Raw genomic sequence first — 23,310 nt, 5'->3', positions numbered from 1 at the left:
CCCTTCCAGCCCAGTCTGTTACTGGGAGGGTAGGAAGGCAGTAGCTTTGTGTTGGGACTAGGGACTTGGTGGGGCAGTGGAGATGGACCCTGCTGGGAAGCCATGGCCAGGGGTGATTTGTGCAGCCCAGGTTGGTCTGTTAGCACCCAAAACAAGCAGGGTACGTGCCTTGAATTGGCTGAACTTAGACCTATTAATGACGAAATACTGACGAACTTGATGTGGGGCTGGCTCTGGCTTGAGCTGCGTTAAGGCCCCTTCTGCCTGCAACGGGTCCTTTGTGCATGGCTTGCTCTGCTCCATCCTTACAGCTGCTTTTTAAACCACTTGTTCCTCAGCTGTTTATTTGGGTTTTTTTTTTCTGCTGTAGTCTGGGGTTATTGATCCTAGGGAAGGGCCTGGCTGGAGCTCCATGAGCCTTTGATCAAATGTCCTGCGAGCATCTAGGAGCACGCTAGGAAGAGCAAAACCACTTTTCATCCATGGCTGGGCAGCTTGGTGCGTGCAGCAAGGGTGCTGCATCCAAAATTTGGTGTGCTGCTTTGGGACTGCAGGTGCTGAACGCTGAGCAGAGATGAGGGATATTCCTTGGGGTCTGCTGCAGGGAGCTCATGCAGGTGCTTGGAGGTATCTCGCTAACTTGCACAGAATTGAAGCTTTTTTTTTTTTTTTGAGCCATAAGGCTTAAGGAAGAAGAAAAAAAACTTATTTTTGTTACTGGAGGGAGATGTGATAGCTGTGTAAGAGGAATCATGTGATTACTAATATAGTGAAAGAGCTTTTTTTTTTTTTTTTTTAATTTTAAAGCACAAAGTATATTGCTGAGCTGAGGCTACAGGCCTGAAATACGTGAAGCAGGCTCTCCCTTGCACTGTAAAATAGCCCCTTACCTCTGCTTAATCAGACACCCGTGAGACAGAGCTGTGGTGTATATGAATGGAACAACTGTGCCAATAAATGACTTCTCCAACGTCTTGTCTCCTGGCCCTTGGTTGCTTCTGCTTGACTTCAAACCACCTCAAACTATTCTGCTGTTGCTGTGTGTGCATTGTGGAAGCCAGGTGAGACCCAGTGTGGTCAGTCCCAGCCCTGACGTCTGACCGTACTGGTGACAGCGTGACTTCTGTTGACTCCTGAGGAGCCCCTGGGCATGGCCTACTCCTGGTGACGAGGAAGGACCAGAGTGCAGCCAGGACTGCCCCAGCATCTCTGCATGCTGGCACAGAGGGTGCACGGGGAGGAGGATGCACCAAGGCACTGGAGAGCATGCCTGCAGCCCGGGGCTGTGCCCCACTCCTGCTGCCTGCAGTGCAAGGGCCGTTAATTTACTGACCTTCAGCTGTCTCTCACCCTGGTTAAAATTCTGCCTTCAGGTCTGGCACAGGCGGCTTTACTGTGATGCCCCGAGTGGCAGCAAGGAAGCATAGAATCACAGAATGGTTTGGGTGGGAAGGGACCTTTAAAGGCCATCTAGTCCAACACCCTGCCATGGGCAGGGACATCTTCAACCAGATCAGGTTGCTCAGAGCCCCGTCCAACCTGACCTTGAATGTTCCCAGGGATGGGGCATCTACCACCTCTCTGGGCAACCTGTGCCAGGGTTTCACCACCTTCAGTGTAAAACATTTCTTCCTTCTATCTACTCTGAATCTCCCCTCTTTCAGTTTAAAACCATTCCCCCTTGTCCTGTCGCAACAGGCCCTGCTAAAAAGTCTGTCCCCATCTTTCTCATAAGCCCCCTTTAAGTACTGAAAGGCTGCAATAAGGTCTCCCCGGAGCCTTCTCTTCTCCAGAGCTGGATGCAGCTCTGCAGGGGGGGTCTCACCAGAGCAGAGCAGAGGGGCAGAATCCCCTCCCTCGACCTGCTGGCCACGCTGCTGGTGCTGCAGCCCAGGATGCGGTTGGCCTTCTGCCTTCTGGGCTGAAAGCATCTGCATTTCATCTGACCTGAGGGCTTGTAACTTGTGGCATGGCAGTAATTACCAGCATAAAAGAAATGATGGCGAAAAAAAAATCAAACTTTTTTTTCTCAAAGAAAACTTTAATTTCAACAAGACAGGAAGCTGCACAAAGAGAGCTACCGCAAGTTTCTTTTGAACAACAGCTTCAAACTATCTACATCAGTACTTGTGGAGTAGGGATCCTCCTTCTGAGTTACAGTCTGGCCACGAGGGCTTGGCCTTGCAAAGGCCACCGAGCTGCACCTGGGACACAGCTCTGTCCTGTACCAGGACAGGGGCTGTCCTTCCCTTCACAAAGGCAAAGCAGCATTTAAGGGGGAGGCTGGGTAGGAACCCTGAAAACAAAAATCCACCCCAGGAAAACAGGACTTGCCTTTAAAACGTTGTTTCCTCTTGAAGTAAGTCCAGCCTGATGTGTTTCAAAACAACAGTGGAAGCCTCTTCCAAAGCATCATCCCAAGCTAGAGCCCAGTGGGCCAGCGAAAGCTGTCCTGGCCACCCCCTCGGTGGCTCAAGCCTTCCCGTGGCAGGGATTGCTGCTGCCTTTCAGGGTGGCCAACGCACCAAAAAACATCCCATGAGGGACAGCACGGTGCAAACCCTCACTCCCCTGCCTTGCAGAGGCACCCGGCGCTGCTCAGCCATGGCCACCCGTCCCCTTGGGCTGAAGAAGTGGTGCAGAGCCCAGACACCGCAGGGGCGTCAGGCACGGGGGTGTTAGCCCAGGGCCAGGCAGGCAGCTCCCTTCTCCTTATTTTAACCACCTCCCCAGCTGCTAAAAGACAAAGCTTTGCAAGTGCAGGGTGCCATCTGCTAGAGGGCAGGGAGCTGCAATAGATGACTTTCCACTGGGGGCACATTAAAGTGGACAGAGCATCCCACCTCCTATTTATTTAACATTAAAGGGCTTGTTTAGCAGCCTCCTTCAGCACAACAACAGAAACGCGAAGATATTGCCTCTGCCTGTTTCTAGGCTGCAGGATGTCAACCCGCCTGGGCTGAGGGCCAGAAGGTGGCCAGAGCTTTCTGCCTGGATAAGGAAGCGTGTTCCTCTCCCGGCTGAGCAGCGTCCTTCCAGGGCGGAGCAGGCTGCCTAAGAACGGGAAGCAAAACTCAGAAGGTTTTGCTCAGCTCTGAGCTGGAAAGGTGTCTCAAATCTCAAGCAAGAAAAGAGGCAACTGGAGTTTCTATTTAAAACCATCCTAACCAAAAAAAAAAAAAAAATTCAGGTAAACTGTCCAACAAGAAAGAAGGGGGAAAAAAAATTCAACCCCAAACAGTAAGACTCCGATTAGCATTTGTAACCATCCAAGCAGATGGCAAGGGCGGTGAGGAGCGGAGTCGGGCAACGCTGTACCGTCTCCCCGGGGCTGCAGCTCACGGACGTCCTGTCCTCGTCACCGTTCCAGGCCCCGTGGCACCCTGCTGCCTGGCCATCCCCACCGGCAGGGGACGAGGAGCCTCCTGCCTCCTCTGCCAACCATCTCTCCCCCAACCCGCCCGCTGCCCATCAGTTCTCGCCCGCCTGGACGTACTCCTCGGTGGCCTTGGAGATGGTGCTCAGGTACTGCCAGCTCAGGGCGGCCAGGAGCATGGCGCACGACAGGTAGATGGGGGAGTAGTGGTGGCGTGATGCCATGGGGCCGCCGGGCAAGCTCATGGCGCGGATGGAGGCGATGACCTGCTGCGTCTTGTTGGATGATGGGTCTGTGCTTGGGATCTTCTGGTAGATCTGGGGAGGGAGGAAGGAGGAGTTACGGTTCCCACCCAAGGTTGAGGAGACAAATGGGACCACCGGGTGGAAGAGGAAGCCTTAAGGGCCACCATACGCTCACGAGTAACCTCAGTGGTGGACCACCATTGAGCAAGGACCAGCTGCAAGGGATGCCTGGATGGGGCCACTTCCCTTGAGAAGTGCACTAAGCCAAGCAGCCTCTTGAGGGCACCCCATGACGGGAGATGATGGACCACACGGCCTCAGACACAATCCCTCAACCACAAAGTGGTGTTGCTGGCACCAGCGGTTCCTGCACCACAATCCTCACTCGCTGCCGGTGTGCTGCAGCCCACCTCAAACCCATGAGGACACCCCAGTGTGACCAGCAGCTGGTGTGACTGCCAGGAAATGGCCACCTCCATCAGATAACCCCATGGACTTTGGGGTTTTCTCTTCATAGTCTGCAAACCCCATGGCTTTTGAGATGCTTGTCTGCATGAGTCTTAGGGAGGTGTGCACAAACCGAGACCCTCTTCTGGGCCAACGTGCTGAGGCGTCACTGTCCCTTGCCATGGGGTTGGCCAGCCCACAAAGGGAGCTCTAGTAACGCATGGTTTGGGGTCTCCCTGGTGCAGAAGTAATGTCTTTTTATTTAACAGCCCGTGCTGGACTTGTTTTTTGGGGTTGGGGTTTTTCTTCCCATGAAACCATCTACGAGTTGTTCCTCCACGTGAACTTTTAACCTCCACAGTACCCTGAAGTCGGGACTCCCACTGTTTTAACCATCTGTGAAGAGCTGCCCTTATTTACTGTTGGCCATGGTGCACAAGGAAACAACCACCACATCATGCTGCCAGCTGCAACTGCAGACACAGAGAAAACAAGACTGCTCACTGAGGAGCCCATGGGGAGATGATGCAACCTGTTCAGAAGTGTGTTGTGGGAAAGGTCCTCTGCGCCCGCTCAGCCCAAGGGAAGTCCTGCGCTGTGACAGCTGACTCCTCTGGTTCTCCACCAGAAGGACGGCAGGACCTCGGACTCTGCCTCTCAACACAGGCACAGACCAAGGGTACGTTCAAGGGAACACATCAAGCACCCAGTTTGGTCCAAGCCAAAACCATGTCAGGGTCACCATGCCCCGGCACCACTGAACTGACTAAGAGACGTAAGGAAAGGATTAACAGATTCACGTGTCTTCCCAATTCCACACTGGGAACGAGGATGGGACCAACCAGAAATTACTCAAAGCAAGCTGCTCAACCTACCTCTTCCACATACTGGTACATGATGGCTTTGACAGCTTGTATGTTTGTGGCATCCATCATTAGAGTGACGGCTTGTCCCTTCCGGATCTTCACGACACCCCTGAACACCTGCTTGTTGTTGTAGCAGGCAGCCAAGGTGGCAATAGCCATCACCTAAGGAGAAACATCAAGAGACCTTACTGCATTGCAAGGAGCTTGCCAAGGGAGTAACCTTGGCCTTAGTGAAATCGATGGCAAAACACTGGAGTGAAGCCACAATCCCACCGACAGCAGAACGGGAGGTACCAGGAAAGAAGGAAGAGATGGAGAATAAAACGCTAATACTGACAAGATATATGATCCCCCGACACCTCTAACTTCTTATCAGCTGGGCTGCAGACGATGAAGAACCTCTTGAAAGCATAACTCACCTGGGGGATAGCACAGAAGTTGAAGACACTTTGGTTTTTCAGGCGGGATAAGTATGTGAGGACATCAGGGACATGGTGGAGAGCGTTGGTGATGAGCTCATTCAGACACTGGACAGCCATATCGATGTTCTCTGGTTTGGCAAGATCCGAGAGCTTCTTTGCGTATCTGCTCCAAACCTAAACATCAAGATAAGGACTCACAAGTTGGAGGGTACATTCATGCTGTAAGAGAGACATCAATAACAGTCTGAGGTCTGGGAGAGCACCAAGAACCACCAGAGACCCATGAAAGCCTTGAAGGATTGGGGCTTACTAGGCTAAAGAAAAGAAGGAAGGGCAGGCTGCGGAGACATGACAGTGACCTTTGCATATACAAAGGGACTGCAAAGAAGGATGCAACTCATCTCCACATCTTGTCTAGGCAGGGCAAGGAAAAGACACCTCACACATCAGGCTGACATCAAGAAATGCTCTTTGAGACAGGTGAGCCACATGGAAAAGGGAGAGAAAAATTCTTGGAGGGCCTCAAAAAGAACAGACAAGCATCTGTCAGGCCCAGGCAGAGCTGATCCTGCCTTTGGGAACAGACTAGGTAACCTCTCGAGACCTCACCCAGTCTTATTCTCCCTCATTCCTAGAACCAACGTAACAGAGAGGGGAAAAAGCTGCCCAACAAGTTCTTGGCAGTGTGGGGAGACATCACCTCGTCCCCACATCTGTACCCAGACAGCTGTAGATAGATGTGGAACTTCTCAGCCAGCTGTCATTAGAAGACCTGTTATTATGAAGGAGATGTACAACCAACAGTAGCGATCTCATGCAGCACAGCTTTACTGTAGGTTCGTAACAAAATTAAAGCAGACCGTCAAGTCTCTCCTGTTAACTTTGCTTTAAATGGACATGAGAGATGCTACAATTTTAGCTGTGCACCTTCTGCTATGCACCCAGTAATGCATTCCCGAGACAGGATCCTGCAAAGCACCGCTGGTTGGCTACATCCATTGCAGGTCTTGAACAGAAGTATGAAAAACTGTGAAGGGACCACCAACAAACAGTGGGGAAAACTCTGGCTTTGGGGATTTCGAAGGCAATTCCAGCAGGAACCCTTCTAAGGAAAGGACGCAACTCACTGTATCGGAGCAGCAACAAAAGTACCTTCAGTCTTAGCGCATTTCCCAGAGAGGCACAGCAGAAACGCTCGCCCCAAGGCGGTGTTTTCCCTCACCTCTCTAGGCCAGAACTCCCTTCCCTCCAGCTGGTCCTCCAGATAGTCACGGATGATGTTGGTTTTCTGCAGGAAGAGGCCCATGGAGTTGGCCAGCTCCGTGTCCTGCCCGACGATAGGATCTTCTAGCTCTGATGCAGAGAAGAGACGGGAAAGTCCTATCCCCACCAGCCCAGCAACGTAGTGACAATACTGCAAGGCACCGAGAGGGCAAGGTGCAGAAAGAAAACAAGATAAAAGGAGGAGTTACAAAGAGCTGCCTATTTGCCACAGTGAGTTTTACAAAAGTGATGCTCAGGAGGTAACTGACAGTACATTTTCTACAAGTTCTCATGGCCCTCCCTGGGATGTCTCAGCTTTCCCATGCCCAGCAAACACCTCACCAAGAAATGTCCCACCAAGGTAGCGCTCTGCCTCCGGCAGCCGAACGAACCACCCACACGGGAACAGCTGATGTGATGGGTCACCCAAAACACGTGCTGGTGGACAACACCAACAATCCACGCCATCCTCCCGTTACCCACAGGACCAGCAGTCTCTCAAAGCCTTCCCAAGCCCACGCAGCCTCCCTTATCCAGCTGAACCCTCTTCCCACAGGGATGCTCTGTCTCCTCTTTCCACAGACACAAGATGGACCCTACTCATGTTCAGTCCACTCCTCTGTCCGGGCTGACTTACCTTATCCCACTCGTGCTGAGAGTCCACCTTCTTCTCCAAGAACTCTGCCATCCCAACGCCCATCTTGTGGCAAATATCTGAAATCACATCCTGGTAGACCTTTGACAGGTTCCTGAACTCCATGGAGATCTGCAGCACAAACCACCATGGGGGCGGGGGGGGAAAGACAGTGTCAGGAAAAAATAGCAGAGCTCAACATTTATTAAGAAATCAGAAAAAGACTGTTTACCAGGCTCTTATCCCGCCCTGGCTGGAGATCTAGGACAACTCCCACCACCAGAGCTGTTTCAAGGCCCTTAAAGCACAGGCTCAGTCTGTTCTCAGTCTAAACGGTATGGTCTCTGGCAGTAGATCAGACACAGCAATATCTTTGGGAAGGCTCTGTGGCCTTGGACTGGTATCATCTGGGAGTTGCAGGACAAAACTAGCTACGCTTGGTGCACAGAGTTGGGTTTTCTTGTAATTTGTGAGAGCACTCCATCACGCCAACCACGGGAAAAGACAGGGGAGGTTTCTGGTGCTCTGTTCTCCTGAGCCCTCTCCAGCTCTGGCTCTGCAGGGCACATTTTGCACAACTGGAAAGGCATCAAGCAACAGAGAAAGTGTGAAATCCTTCTTCTGCATGTCCAATAACATGATTCAGTGACTCAATCACTCTCACACTGAAAAAAAAAATTAAGAAGTGCATCCTCCCCTTCCCAAAACCGTGCAGCATCACGTTTTATTGTGCTGAGCTTTATTCTCCATCAGGGGGTAACGACAGCCAGCCCAGGGCGTGTGTCCAGCAAGGACGATTACAGCTCAGACACCACCGCAGATCCAGGCCCTCCTCCTGACTCTATCCACAGCTGCTGGCACGTCCTCGCCCCGTGTCTCAGTCTGTAAAATAAGCGTATCGACTCTGCTCCTGTCTCAATGGCTTCAATCCACTGCACAGAGAAGCATGACCTGCGAGTACACCTCTACCAAATATTATTTAAATCATACCTGAATATGAACTCAGATTGCCCGAGTGCATAACAGATACACACCAAGAGAGAACAACGAAGTGCCATAAACGTCTTCTCAAAAGCTTTTCTAAAGTACCAAGCCATTGGCATGCCTACCATATCTCTATCACTATACATCAAGAATCCCGACACAGCCGCCTCCTATAGCGCACGCGCCTCCCGGATAGCGCACAGCCACTGTTATCCCAAGGGTGAGCATCAAAATTTAGAATACACCTCAGTTTTCCAAACAATTATCCCATTCCCATTGCTAGGGAAAGCCTGATAAGGTTAGAATAAACTTAAAACGGTAAAAAGCTGAACAAAACAGAACTTACTCAGAAAATGAAATGCTCCTTGCTGTAACTGTTATACTTTTTTTTAAACAGAGCCTAAAATAAACTTAAAAAATAAATCCAGCTATTCTTGATCAACGCGAGCAACAGCAAAACTGCAGCATCCCCCAAGGGCCGGTCCCTGTGCCCTGACCAAAACCAGACATCTGTATCCCCACTCAGCAGAGCTCAGCCTTGTCTTCCAGCCACAGCATCTTTCTGCTGTCAGCTCGATGGATCCCCTCTAGGACGACTGCCCAGATGGGTTCCCCTTCGGTGCTGGGAGATGCTGCATCTCAGCACGGCAAAGGTCCATCATCCCACTGCTTCTGCTGGGGCTGAAACCTGGCAGGAGCCCAGGACAAGCATGGTGGTTTCAGCTCTGCTGCCTGCCACCCTGAGCGCCTACAGCACAGAGTCAAGGCCCTACAGCTACATCTGGACGAGGGGATCGAGTGCTCCCTCAGTAAGTTTGCAGATGACACCAAGCTGGGCGGGAGTGTTGATCTGCTGGAGGGTGGGAAGGCTCTGCAGAGGGACCTGGACAGGCTGGATCGATGGGCCGAGGCCAATGTATGAGGTTCAACAAGGCCAAGTGCTGGGTCCTGCACTTCGGCCACAACAACCCCAGGCAACGCTACAGGCTTGGGGAAGAGTGGCTGGAAAGTGCCCAGAGGAAAAGGACCTGGGGGTGCTGGTCGACAGCCGCTGAACATGAGCCGGCAGTGTGCCCAGGTGGCCAAGAAGGCCAATGGCATCCTGGCCTGTATCAGAACTAGTGTGGCCAGCAGGAGCAGGGAGGTGACCGTGCCCCTGTACTCGGCACTGGTGAGGCTGCACCTCGAATCCTGTGTTCAGTGTTGGGCCCCTCACCACAAGAAGGACATGGAGGTGCTGGAACGTGTCCAGAGAAGGGCAACGAAGCTGGTGAAGGGCCTGGAGCACAAGTCTGATGAGGAGCGGCTGAGGGAACTGGGGGTGTCCAGCCTGGAGAAGAGGAGGCTGAGGGGAGACCTCATCGCGCTCTACAACTACCTGAAAGGAGGTTGTAGCGAGGTGGGCGTTGGTCTCTTCTGCCAAGTAACAGCGATACGACGAGAGGAAATGGCCTCAAGTTGCGCCAAGGGAGGTTCAGGCTGGACATTAGAAATTTCTTTTCTGAAAGAGTGGTCAAGCCTTGGAACAGGCTGCCCAGGGAAGTGGTTGAGTCCCCATCCCTGCAAGTATTTAAAAGACGTGTAGATGTGGTGCTTAGGGACATGGTTTAGTGGGCATGGTGGTGTTGGGTTGATGTTTGGACTCGATGATCTTAGAGGTCTTTTCCAACCATAATGATTCTATGATTATATCTGCACCAGTAACTTACATACCGAGCATGGACTCAATCACCTGCACAGCTATCCCGTAGCATGGCTCCCGATGTGCTTCCGACCCCAAGCAATCCCCAGGAGGAGCTTGGGAAGCAGCATGAGCCAGAAACCACTTCTTAAGGACAATCTGGGATGCAACCATGCTGTTCTAGATGCTGAGAGAGTTTAACAGCTTGGACATGGACAGACTTTCCCAACTGGCCTCCAGGTCAGAGAACAGACTCCAATACTGCTTAGCTTGCTAGTGGAGATGTGGACTCTGTGGCTTCCTTTTAGAAGGAAGAGCAGTAAGACTTTGGGAAATATTATTACTAACAGTGAGGATGCTTTTTATCTTATATGCATGTCAAAGATCTGCAGACAGAGTCCTGTAGCTCTAGAGCAGATCTTGCAGGACGGCTGCAAACGCTGGTCCATCCACAAGCCGTGCAATGCACAGTGTTGGGCAACAAATCCAAACTGTTCTCCACAACACAACAGCCGTTTACTCTTCCAACAGGGGAGGCAAAAAGTCACTTTTTTAGAGCTGGCACCAGGTTATCTCTGGCTCACGTAGAGTGTTGCACAATGTTTGGGTTTCTCACTCCAGCTCTGCATCCAACCCCACGTGCAGGTGGATGTAGCTCTTCTGAAGAGCAACGGGCTCGCCAGGGACTGAATGAGCTCAGGTGTAACGTGGAGAGGCAACCGTGCACACAAAGGTGAGACAAAGCAGCTGAAGCAAGGAGATGGACATCTTACCGTTGGGAAGTCCTCGAGCACCTGCCGGTCCTTCTCCTTGCTCTCCATGTATTTCCACTCTGGTTGATAGAGATAGGAGTGAAACTCGTGCAGCATCGGGACCTTTACATCTAAGCTGATGGTCATATCATCCTCTATAGTATCCAGGGCACGGAGAACTAGGTAGAATATACAGACGGCATGTCTGGGGAAGAAGAAAAAACAATTGTCCCTTACTTGGGATTGCCTATTTGGCAGGACAAACAGTTCAGATTAACCACACAGCCTTCAGCAGTGTTCTAGCTCAACACGACACGCACCAGCACCACCACGTCATTGATGCCTTGCAAGATACAAGCGCTTCCAGCATAATTCGCTTTCACGTTTCAAGTGATGTGGTACTTCAGCCACTGAGCAGAACAGAAAGTGGTGATGTGAAGACGTTCCTGGCCCCCACTGTTATTTGACCGTGTCTCTTACAGTTTGGAAGCCAGCTTTGGTCAAGGGATACCCACGTCCAATCCCTCCTCCATCAAATCCTGGGTGTCAGCTCCCCCAGCCCTCATCTGGGGACAGTGGCTGTCCCCTGTCGTGCAGGAACGTAAAATAAACGCATGAGAAATGTGCTGCTCAAATCCCAGGGTCACAGGAGCAGGGTAGGGATGGAAAGCACCAGCAACAGCACTTTCCACCTACCTTGATCACCAGAGAATGGTTTGGGTTGGAAGGGACTGTGGTGGGTTGACCCTGGCTGGATGCCAGGTGCCCACCAAGCTGCTCTATCACTCCCCTCCTCCGCAGAACAGGGAGGGGAAGAAAATAATATGGAAAAAAACCTTGTGGGTCAAGATAAAGGCAGTTTAATAAAGCAAAAGCAAAGGCTGTGCACGGAAGCAAAGGAAAACAAAGATTTTATTCTCTACTTCCCATCAGCAGGTGATGTCCAGCCACTTCCCAGGAAGCAGGGCTTCAATATGCGTAGCGGTTGCTCCGGAAGACAAACGTCATAATAATGAACGCCCCCACCCCACCTTCTCCTTTCTCTTAGCTTTTACTGCTGAGCAGACGTCATACGGTACGGAATAGCCCTTTAGTCAGTTTGGGTCAGCTGTCCTGGCTCTGTCCCCTCCCAAGAACTTGCCCACCCCCAGTCTATTGGTGAGGGGGGAATGTTGGACAGCCAGCCTTGATGCAGTAGCCAAAACACTGGTGTGTTATCAACATCTTTCTAGCTACCAATGCAACGCACAGCACTATGAGGGCTGCTATAGGGAAAATTAACTCCATCTCAGGAGTTAAGGCCCAACACAGGGACCTTAAAGATCATCTAGTTCCAACCCCCCTGCCATGGCCAGGGACACCTTCCACTAGACCAGGTTGCTCAAAGCCTTGTCCCACCTGGCCTTGAACACTTCCAGGGGTGGGGCATCCACAACTTCTCTGGGCAACCTGTGCCAGTGCCTCACCACCTTCACAGTAAAGAATTTCTTCCTAATACCTAATCTAAATCTCCCCTCTTTCAGTTTAAAACCATTATCCCTCGGCCTATCACTATATTGCCTGATAAAGAATCACTCCCCATCTTTCCTGTAGATCCCCTTTAAGTACTGGAAGGCTGCTATAAGGTCTCCCCAGAGCCTTCTCTTCTCTGGGCTAAACAACCCCAACTCTCTCAGCCTGTCCTCATATGGGAGGTGTTCCAGCCCCCTGATCATCTTCACGGCCCTTCTCTGGACCCGTTCATGCAGGTCCACGTCTCGAACCACCACTCTGAGCCACAGAGATGCCTCCACACAAACTCCCCATGGGCTGATCACTGTGAAAGCTGCGGCACGCCTGACCTTGGTTAGGAAACCCAGGTTTTTCCCTTCACGCAGAGAACTATAGCATGGTTTTTGGCTTTCTAAGATGCTTATTGGAGAAGCGATGGGCCTTTAAGGTCTCCCTGGGCAGGGCAGGGCAAGTCAGATCCAACCCTGCAAGCCAGATCGAAGGCTCTCAGCCAGCGCTTGCTAGGACCCAGAGGACAGAGCCTGAGGTCAGCTTACAGGTAAATGCAAAATAAGGAAGGGGAAAAAAAAAAAAAAAAGAAAAAGCAGGTGTACTTTTCCTATTACTTCCCCTTCTCTGCACCCAGCACCCTTTTAGCCTGTTTGGGGGGGGAACAAGGGGTCCCTTACTGTGCAACAGGAATGTTAGGATTGGCACATAAAGCCAAAACACCCTGTATTTTTTTTTTTTAATCTCCATGCACAAGACGCTGGAGCCAGCCCAGCGGAAAGCTGCCGGAGAGCCACTTCCCCTCCCGGTCCCACCGCCTCCGCCTTCCCCACCCAGGCTCCGTATTTCTGCAGCTGAAGCAAAAAAAAGTCCTGATGGCATAAAATACCGGCTCCAATTCAAGGATTTATATAAAATAATCCCCTAGCTCTAAATGAGCACAGTGATACTTCAAGGAGATGATGCATTTATTAATTGTTTGACAAATGGAAACTAGCTTGGACTGCTCAAGTGTTAATTATGAGGTGAAAGCATTGCTCTCCTGGGATGACAACATGCAAGCAGTGATTAAGCAGCCAGGGAAAAATGACTCGTTCTCAGAGCCAGTACTGTTAAACTTGGCATTTTTTCCTTAATTGAAGGGTATTTAACACCTCCGTCAAACCACGCATCCAAATGCTCCTGAGCAGCTGCCTCGTGCCCTCCTGTTCCTTTGCACATCTGAGTTTTTCCATTTCAACCAGGCTGCAAACATTCATCCGACACGATGCAAGTGCCCAGGACTCCTACCCCCTTCAGCAGCAACTTCCACCGGCAGCAACCAAGAAAGGCAGAGCAGAAGCTGAAATGCCATCCCAGAAGCATCTCTCACATCGACACTGTTGCCAAAGGAAGAGCTAGCAGAAACTCCGGAGCCCAACATGGTTAAAACACTTAGTTAACCCCACTTCTGCATCCAAACCTTAACCGCATCCCTAGCTTCCATCATATACTGGATTTAGCTCCGTGGCGATTTGGGCAAATCAAAGGAAGACATTTTTTACAATCAGGGTGGTGAAACATTGGCACAGGTTGCCCAGAGAGGTGGTAGATGCCCCATCCCTGGAAACATTCAAGGTCAGGTTGGACGGGGCTCTGAGCAACCTGATCTAGTTGAAGATGTCCTAGTTGATCTAGTTGATCAACTAGATGATCTAGTTGAAGACGAAGGGGGGTTGGACTAGATGACCTTTAAAGGTCCCTTCCAACCCAAACTATTCTATGAAATATAAGATCATAAAACCAACTATGCAGTGAGCATGGTCTGCCTGCAGCTCCTCCCAATGGGAACACCATTTGTCTGCGGTGTTTCCAGGCACCATGGTCCCAGCTGGACTCCAACCTGAGATCCGTGGGGATGATAGAGGCCAAGCAAAGCCACGCAGTCTTCACCAGAAAACATGCATGACAGTGCTGGGAATAGGACACTCTGGCATCACCTCCCCTTCGCACCACTGGAAGCGCCCACTTCCGAAGAGCAAGCCTGGTTTCATCTCAGGGTTCAGGCTCCAGCACTGTCCTAGGCGCAGCTCCCACCTTTCCCAGGCGAGGAGGTCTCTCTTCTCCTTTCTCCTTGCCACCACATTCACTTTCTGCCAGCACAAGGCTGGTCCTCTCCGCAAAGCAGCTGAACCTGCTGGAATTGATCCTGAAGGGTCCCAGGGACAGGCAGGACCGCGGGGCTGGCAGCAGGGGAAGGCAGGAGCTCATAACTCCTCTGCACCTCCAGGAGTTATGATGTTGGCTCAGCCGCCAACAAAGCTGCAGTTTTGAGCCTCCCAACTTCCAAGAAAACGCCCTAACCATGGAGCAACAGGCTGGACAGGGCCCTGGCCAGCAAAACACACCATTTATGGGGCCAAAAAAAATAAGCAGGAAGAAAGCAAACATTTTAGCACAACTCCCTGTGCCCTAGCCTGGGGAACATCGCTCCAAGCACTCATCCAGAAGCTCTCCCTTTTCCAGCAGTCCTCGGGGGACGCATGGAAGCTCTCCCAGGAGCAGAGTTGTGAACCAGGGAGCAAGAGCTTCACGCTTCCCCAGCCTTCAAACAAGGAGATTTCAACTCCAAACAAATTGCAAACACAGTTGCGGCAGGGGAGGGGACGGGGCTGTGGCGCAGGGCACCGCGCTCGGGAGCGGACACCGTGTTTCGCAGCATGACGTGGTTAACACTTGAATCCTACACCGTCAAGTTTCCCCAACCTGCGAGCACAGAGGCAAATATTAAGCAGTCTGTAACCACAGGGGTCCCCCATTACAACATCAATGAAAGCACTTCTTTGACATGATCCAGCAAAATTAATTCCTTCGGTAAGCTTGCTGCTCTGCCTATTCCTATTCCACAAGAAGCGGAGGAACGCCTCCTCTCTTGCCGCCAGGCAGAAGAAGACCTAGGAGACAGGGGGGAATGGACACAGGTCCCTGCTCGGGGCGCCAGGCGAACCCCCGCCCGGCCTCCCTCACCCCAACCTTCCCAGTTGCCCTTACACAACAGATACGTGGCCCTGGAACTTGAGGACCAGGCAAACGAGGATGCAGATGAAGGCCCATCCAGGGGGTTGCCCGAGGCGAGGCAGCCAGCCCCACGCATTACAACTGCCTCCGCTAAGAAAAAAAGGAGGGTAATTGTCCTAGGTGATTCCCTTCTGAGGGGGACGGAGGGCCCAATTTGCCGGCCAGACCCATCCCACAGGGAAGTCTGCTGCCTCCCTGGGGCCCGGGTGAAGGACATCACTAGGAAGCTCCCCAGTCTGCTGCAGCCCTCCGATCACTGCCCGCTGCTGGTTATACAGGCTGGCAGCGAGGAGGGTGCAGAGAGAAGTCCCGAAGGGATCAAAAGGGACTTCAGGGCGCTGGGGCGACTGGTGGGAGGATCGGGAGCACAGGTGGTGTTTTCCTCCATCCCTTCAGTGGCAGGGAGGAACACTGAAGGGAACAGGAAAACTCATCGGATCAACACGTGGTGCCATCGGCAGAATTTTGGCTTCTTTGACCGCAGGGAGGTTTACACGGCACCGGGCCTGCTGGCGACGGACGGAGTTCAGCTGTCTCGCAGGGGGAAAAGGATTCTCGCGTGTGAGTTGGCCGGGCTCATCGAGAGGGCTTTAAACGAGGTTCGAAGGGGGACGGGGATAAAACCAGGCTCTCTAGAGAAGAGCCTAGGGACCGCACGCCAACGTCGGGGGAGAAATCGGCAGCCCAGCTCAAGTGCATCTACACCAATGCACGCAGCATGGGCGGCAAACAGGAGGAGCTGGAAGCCATTGTGCAGCGGGGTAGCTATGACTTAGTCGCCATCACGGAAAGGTGGTGGGATGAGTCTCACGACTGGAGTGCTGCAATGGATGGCCATAAGCTCTTCAGAAGGGACAGGCGAGGAAGGAGAGGCGGTGGGGTAGCCCTGTATGTTAGGGAGTGCTTCGACTGTCTAGAGCTCGATGGTAGTGATGACGAGGTCGAGTGCTTGTGGGTAAGGATGAGGGGGAAGGCCAACAAGGCAGATATCCTGCTGGGGGTCTGTTATAGACCACCTAGCCAGGACGAGGAGGCAGACGAAATATTCTACCAGAGGCTGGCAGAAGTCTCCCAGTCGCTAGCCCTTGTTCTCGTGGGGGACTTCAACTTTCCGGACGTCTGCTGGAAATACCACACGGCAGAGAGGAACCAGTTGAGGAGGTTCCTGGAGTGTGTGGAAGATAACTTCCTGACGCAGCTGGTAAGCGAGCCCACCAGGGGAGATGCCTCGCTTGACCTGCTGTTCACGAACAGAGAAGGGCTGGTGGGAGATGTGGTGGTCGGAGGCCGGCTTGGGCTTAGCGACCATGAAATGGTAGAATTCTTGATACTTAGTGAAGTAAGGAGGGGGGCCAGCAAAACCGCTACCATGGACTTCCGGAGGGCGGACTTTGGCCTGCTCAGGACACTGGTCGAGAGGGTCCCTTGGGAGACAGTCCTGAAGGGCAAAGGGGTCCAGGAAGGCTGGACGTCCTTCAAGAAGAAGTCTTAAAGGCGCAGGAGCGGGCTGTCCCCATGTGTCGAAAGAAGAACGGGCGGGGAAGGCGACCGGCCTGGCTGAACGGGGAGCTCTGGCTGGGACTCAGGAAAAAAAGGAGAGTTTATCACTTGTGGAAGAAGGGGCAGGCAACTCAGGAAGAGTACAGGGATCCCGTTAGGTCGTGCAGAGAGGAAATTAGAATGGCAAAAACCCAGCTAGAACTCACCTGGCCACTGTCGTGAGAGACAACAAAAAATGCTTTTACAAGTATATTAATGACAAAAGGAGAGCCAAGGAGAATCTCCATCCTTTATTGGATGCGGTGGGGAACATTGTCACCAAGGACGAGGATAAGGCTGAGGTACTCAACACCTTCTTTGCCTCAGTCTTTAATAATTAGTCAGAGCAGTTATCCTCAGGGTACTCAGCCCCCTGAGCTGGAAGACAAGGACGGCGACCAGGATAAACCCCCCGTAATCCAAGAGGAAGAAGTTAATGACCTGCTACGCCACCTGGACGCTCACAAGTCTATGGGGCCGGATGGGATCCACCCGAGGGTACTGAGGGAGCTGGCGGAGGAGCTTGCCGAGCCGCTCTCCATCATTTACCAGCAGTCCTGGTTAACTGGGCAGGTCCCGGACGACTGGAGGCTTGCCAATGTGACGCCCATCTACAAGAAGGGTCAGAAGGAGGATGCGGGGAACTACAGGCCGGTCAGCCTGACCTTGGTGCCGGGGAAGATCATGGAGCGGTTGGTTTTGAGGGTGCTCACGAGCCATGTGCGGGACAACCAGGGGATCAGGCCCAGCCAGCACGGGTTCATGGAAGGCAGGTCCTGCTTGACCAACCTGATCTCCTTCTATGACCAGGTGACCCACCTCGTGGATGAGGGAAAGGCAGTGGATGTGGTCTACTTGGACTTCAGTAAAGCCTTTGACACTGTCTCCCACCGCATTCTCCTAGAGAAGCTGGCGGCTCACGGCCTAGACAGGTACACTCTTCGCTGGGTAAAAAACTGGCTGGACGGCCGAGCCCAGAGAGTTGTGGTGAACGGAGTTAAATCCAGTTGGCGGCCGATCACGAGCGGTGTTCCCCAGGGCTCAGTACTGGGGCCGGTCCTGTTCAATATCTTTATCAACGATCTGGACGAGGGGATTGAGTGCTCCCTCAGTCAGTTTGCAGACAACACCAAGCTGGGTGGGAGTGTTGATCTGCTGGAAGGTAGGAAGGCTCTGCAGAGGGACCTGGACAGCTTGGATCGATGGGCTGTCCAGGCTGGATTGATGGGCTGAGGCCAACTGTATGAGGTTCAACAAGGCCAAGTGTCGGGTCCTGCACTTCGGCCACAACAACCCCAGGTAACGCTACAGGCTTGAGGAAGAGTGGCTGGAAAGTGCCCAGAGGAAAAGGACCTGGGGGTGCTGGTTGACAGCCGGCTGAACATGAGCCGGCAGTGTGCCCAGGTGGCCAAGAAGGCCAACGGCATCCTGGCCTGTATCAGAAATAGTGTGGCCAGCAGGAGCAGGGAGGTGATCGTGCCCCTGTACTCGGCACTGGTGAGGCCGCACCTCGAATCCTGTGTTCAGTTTTGGGCCCCTCACGACAAAAAGGACATGGAGGTGCTGGAGCGTGTCCAGAGAAGGGCAACGAAGCTGGTGAAGGACCTGGAGCACAAGTCTGATGAGGAGCGGCTGAGGGAACTGGGGGTGTTAAGCCTGGAGAAGAGGAGGCTGAGGGGAGACCTCATCACGCTCTACAACTCCCTGAAAGGAGGTTGTAGCAAGGTGGGTGTTGGTCTCTTCTGCCAAGTAACAGCGATAGGACGAGAGGAAATGGCCTCAAGTTGCGCCAAGGGAGGTTCAGGCTGGACATTAGAAATTTCTTTACTGAAAGAGCGGTCAGGCCTTGGAACAGGCTGCCCAGGGAAGTGGTTGAGTCACCATCCCTGCAAGTATTTAAAAGACGTGTAGATGAGGTGCTTAAGGACATGGTGTAGTGGGCATGGTGGTGTTGGGTTGACGGTTGGACACGATGATCTTAAGAGGTCTTTTCCAACCTTAATAATTCTATGATTCTATATTCTGCCTATTTTGCATTTCTCTCTTTTGTCTCTTCAGTGGAGCTACTGTGCTTTGAAAATGAGTTTCTTCTGGCCCACTACAGACCAGCTGTAATTCAGCAGCAATCCCCGTGCAGCCGTAGGTTGCAAAGATCCGGCAATAGCATTTTTAGGCTGCCAGGCAGAAGTTTCTGTACCCTGAGGGGAGGAAGCCTTCCTGATGGGAGCAAGCTGCAATGCAAGGACTACAGAACAGAAAAGACAGGCGAGAAAGAAAACTGCAGGAAGATCAAGGCAAGCACATCGCATACAGACACTGCTAATACATTTCAAGGTGTTTTATTGATTGGCCTTCCCCCTCCCTCTTAATTTCTGTATTAGCTAATATATCAAGCATGGAGGAAAAAAGTTTAATTCTTAGCCCCACCCATACTCTTCCACGCAACCCACGCATTTCGGGACATGGTTTAGCGAGCATGGCAGCGTTGGGTTGACGGTTGGACGCGATGATCTTAGAGGTCTTTTCCAACCTTAATGATTCTATGATTCTAACCCTGGCCAAGCCACTGAATTTCTTTGCATTTCCTGTAAAACAGGCTGCAGATGACCATTTCATAAATGCTGGACAACAGCTATGGGGCACTGTCCAAAATGCCAAACCAGGGCTCAGAAACCCAACAGATAACCCAGTGTTCAGGCTGACGCCTGCAACTGCTCGGCGGAGTCGCAACCGCAGCGTTAGACGTGTCCAGTGCAACTTGTAGGAACCCCTAATTTTGACAATTAGCCCAGCTTGGGATTAACTGGAGAGAGATCTACATACTAAAATCAGTAATTACCGTATGAATATAAGGAATTATATAGAGCATACATATATGCACAAGGCCCCAGGCCAGCTGAGCTTTACATCCTCTGTTACTATTACCATCTGAAGCTTTCCTGTACAGGTCAGCAAAATTCGTACAGCAAAAAATGAGTGTGCAGCAAGCCCCCGCCGATGACTGTGTAGGTTTTGAGGCAGCTGCTTGAAAAAACACCTTCCAGGCAGGGTCCAGACCCTCGGTCAGCCCAGGGTTTTTGCTCACCTCCTCCCTCCGGCCAGCCCGAAGGCCAGCGCCAGCCTTGGCACTGCCAGGACACATTCCCAGGGTGTCACAAACAGCACATGGCCAGGCGCCGTGTTTAACTGTCCGCTGGCCAAGACGCTGTAGTGCCCGTCCCTAGGCCTGCTCAGCCGAGGAACCCAGCTTGGGGGGGGGACGCATTACAGCCAAACATTTCGGACGTGAAAAACCCCACGTCCAGCAGCACAGGGTGGGGCTGCACTGAGTGTCTCCCGGCCAGCTCAGCCCAGTACCCTGGCGATCTGCTGCACGGGGGTGGAAGAGGGAGCATTTCCAGCAGCTCAGCTAAAAAAACGTAGCGTATGGGGGCACCGCATGGACGACCTCCCAGCCAGCTCTGCCAGGGAGCCCCGGTGTCGGGGGGGACATTGCACCCGCCACTTCCCGGGGAGCCCCAGTGTTTGGGGGGGGACAATGCACCTGCCACCTCCTGGGGAGCCCGGGTGCCGGGGGTGGGGGGGGAGCATTGCACCCACTGCCTCCTGGGAAAGCCCCAGTGCCGGGGGGGGAGAGATTGCACCCACCACCTCCCAGGGGAGCCCCGGTGCCGGGGGGGGGTGGGGATATTGCACCCACCACGTCCTGGGGAGCCCTGTTGCGGGGTGGGGGGTGGGGGGTGGGGTGGGCATTGCACCCACCGCCTCCCGAGGGAGCCCCGGTGCCGGGGTTTGGGGGGGGGGGGGGGGGGGGCGGGCCTTGCACCCACCGCCTCCCGGGGAGCCCGAGTGCCAGGGGGGGCACTGCACCCACCGCCTCCCAGCCACCCCGTCCAAGGACCCCAGTCCCCCCGCCGCTCACCGCAACTCTCCGTCCAGGGCCTGGATGACGGCGGCGAAGCTGCGGCTGGTCTGGTTGAGGTAACGGTAACAGATGCGGAGGCCGCGTCCCAGCGAGTCCTGCGGGCAGAGCGGGGTGCAGGGGGGCGGTTGGAGGCGGGGGGCGGCCGGCGGCGGGGCCGGGGGGGTGGCGGTGGTCCCGCGCTGCTGCAGCCTCCGCCCGCCGCCCCGCAGCCGCCCCAGCGCCCGGGGGGGACCCCGCGGCGGGGAGAGAGCCAACGTCCGCTTGAAGAGGGACACGGCTTTGGTGCTGGCCGCCATGGGGGCGCGGCGGCGGGGGGCTGCGGCCCGCTCCGCCCCACACCGGCCCGCCCGCCCCCTTAACCCGCTCGGCGCCCGCCCCGTCCGAGCGAGGCGGGGAGCCGCTGCCGTGCGAGCAAAAGCACCGCGGCGGCGCAAGGCACGGAAAGGCCACACCCGTGCGATGCACGGGAAGCATAAAGCCGGTGCGGGGCACCCGGGCCGTGCGGTGCCCGGAGCCGGTGCGATGCACGGAAAGCATCAAGCCGGCGGAACCGGCTTCGTGCAGTGCCCGGAGCCGGTGCGATGGCCGGGGCCGGTGCGATGCCCGCCGGGCCGGTGCGATGAATGAGGGTCGAACCGGTGCAACTCCCGGGAAGCACCGAGACCGTGCAAGGCGCCCAAAGCCGAGCCGGTGCCGCCCAGGGGTAACACCGGGCCGGTGCTGCGCACGCCGGCCATACAACGCTCACCCACGGCAACGCCGCAGCCGCGCAAGGAGATGACAGCCCCCACCCCCCCCCCCCCTCGTCCGGCCCCCGCACCACCACCCCCCGCCCCGGGCACCGTGCACCGGCCCGATGAACGGAGATAACGAAGAGCATCTCCCCCCGTCATGGCACCCCGTCCCGCTCACCGTGTCGATCCGCGGCATGACGGCCCGGTAGCCGCCCATCTTGAACCGCAGCAGGTTGTAGATGTCCTCGGGGTGGCCCAGCCATTTCTTCAGCAGCTCCATGGAGGCCGCGCTCATCCTCCCGCCGCCGCCGCCCCCCCCCCCCCCCCCCCGCCCGGTGCTTAACCGGAGTCGGGCGGGGCCGCCTCTGCCCCGCCCCTCCGCCAATCAGCCCGCTCGTCCCATCGTTCGGTGGGCCGGCGAGGCGCCTATTGGCCGAGACGCGCTCGCACCAGGGGAGCGCCAGCCAATAGGAAGGCGGCAGGGCTGGCGTGACGGCCGCCGGCCGGCGCTGACTGGGTAACGGCGCCCGCCGACACACGCGCGATGCCGGCGGAGCGGGAAGGCGGCGGCAGCAACCGGGCGGCCCTCGCGCGGCCCCGCCGCCACGGAGCCCCTCGGAGCCACCCTCACCCAGGCCCGTAGGGAACTGGGGAAGGCACCACCCTCCCCCGCCACCAGCCCCGCTCCACAGCTCCTTTCCCGCCCCTCCCCTCCTCAGGCAGCCCCCGGGTGCAGCCAGGCCCTCCCCGCCTCAGACGTGAGGCGGCTTGGTGTTTAAGTCGCCTTCTGTCCCTTTCCCTGGTGGCATTTCTCGTCTGGAGACACCCTTCAGGATCGTCCCAGCCTGCTGCGAGTCAGGACGTGAGACCTGCGGCCTCTGCTAGCTCTCCGCATTTGACTCAACCCCACGTCCTCCGCAGATAGCCAGCTGCCACCTCAGCCTTCAGGTTTTGGGGTTCTTTTCTGTGGTTTTTTGTTTGTTTGTTTTAAACCAGCACTGAAAATACCATGCCTCGTTTCCAGGCCTTCGCTAACACCCCACGGGACATGCTCAGAAGCAACATTAACCATTGTCTTTGGCACCATAACCGCATTAACTGGATTATTTGGCAATCCCATAACCTGCAACCAACTCAAGGGCACTGCAGTTCACAGGGGAAAGGCTGTTCAAGTCTTATTTGGGAAGCAGCATACCACTGAGGTCTTCAACTCCAGCATTGCCAGTTGATTTGCAATCCAGTTCCCATGAAAAGAGTTTTCCTGCTGAGCCATCCCTACAGCTGAGGAGGGGTGCTGGTACCATCCTCTAAAGGGCAGCACCAAATGCTGGAGTTTCCCTCTACACCTCAGTTTTATAACCAAGAAACTACCAGAACAGACACACTGAACCTAAGCTGAACATCACCAGTTTTAACTCCAATTTTTATTTTGCACTCAAGTCAACAATCTGTTGTTAAAGTAAACCCAGATCCAGGGAGTCAGGACAGCAACAGCTGCTGCCTACCGCATAGACACACAGCTCAAAGGAGGGACCACATCACCTCTATTTCCAAACATTTCTGCTTTCAATTACTATATGCAGATCGTGAGTTTTATGCAATTCCTGTCACAAACATAGTATTTTTGAATTTTTTTTTTTTAAAAAAAACACTGAGATCTGGAAATAGCAGTTTTCAACAAAACTGAAACCTGTGGGGGCAGACACCATGACAGGCAGGCAGCAACGAGCTCCACCAAGGCCTGCTGAGGTTTATTTTCAACCCTTGGAAGGAAGCAGCCGTTCCTGTAAGAGCTGAGAGAGGGAACAGCCACTCACTTTTTACCACACAGGTATTCAGCTACAAGCAGAGGCAGGATTATCTAATACTGAATTAATCAAGCTGT

At 54.0% G+C, this 23,310-nt stretch overlaps 1 protein-coding gene across 1 annotated transcript; it reads right to left on the bottom strand.

The window, feature by feature from the left end:
- Nucleotides 1-367: 367 nt before the first annotated feature.
- FDFT1 (farnesyl-diphosphate farnesyltransferase 1) lies at nucleotides 368-21,753 on the bottom strand. The gene is made up of 8 exons (XM_075144873.1): nucleotides 21,604-21,753; nucleotides 20,689-20,786; nucleotides 10,692-10,875; nucleotides 7,257-7,385; nucleotides 6,579-6,770; nucleotides 5,354-5,530; nucleotides 4,944-5,096; nucleotides 368-3,693 (listed from the first exon to the last, which is right to left on the bottom strand). The coding sequence occupies exons 1-8, from the start codon at nucleotides 21,718-21,720 to the stop codon at nucleotides 3,472-3,474; spliced, it is 1,272 nt and encodes a 423-aa protein (XP_075000974.1). The 5' UTR covers nucleotides 21,721-21,753; the 3' UTR covers nucleotides 368-3,471.
- Between the last annotated feature and the right edge of the window lie 1,557 nt (nucleotides 21,754-23,310).

The sequence above is a fragment of the Calonectris borealis genome, chromosome 3, assembly GCF_964195595.1.
Source record: "Calonectris borealis chromosome 3, bCalBor7.hap1.2, whole genome shotgun sequence".
NCBI classification, from domain to species: domain Eukaryota; kingdom Metazoa; phylum Chordata; class Aves; order Procellariiformes; family Procellariidae; genus Calonectris; species Calonectris borealis.
This window is presented reverse-complemented; position numbering and strand designations above follow the sequence as displayed.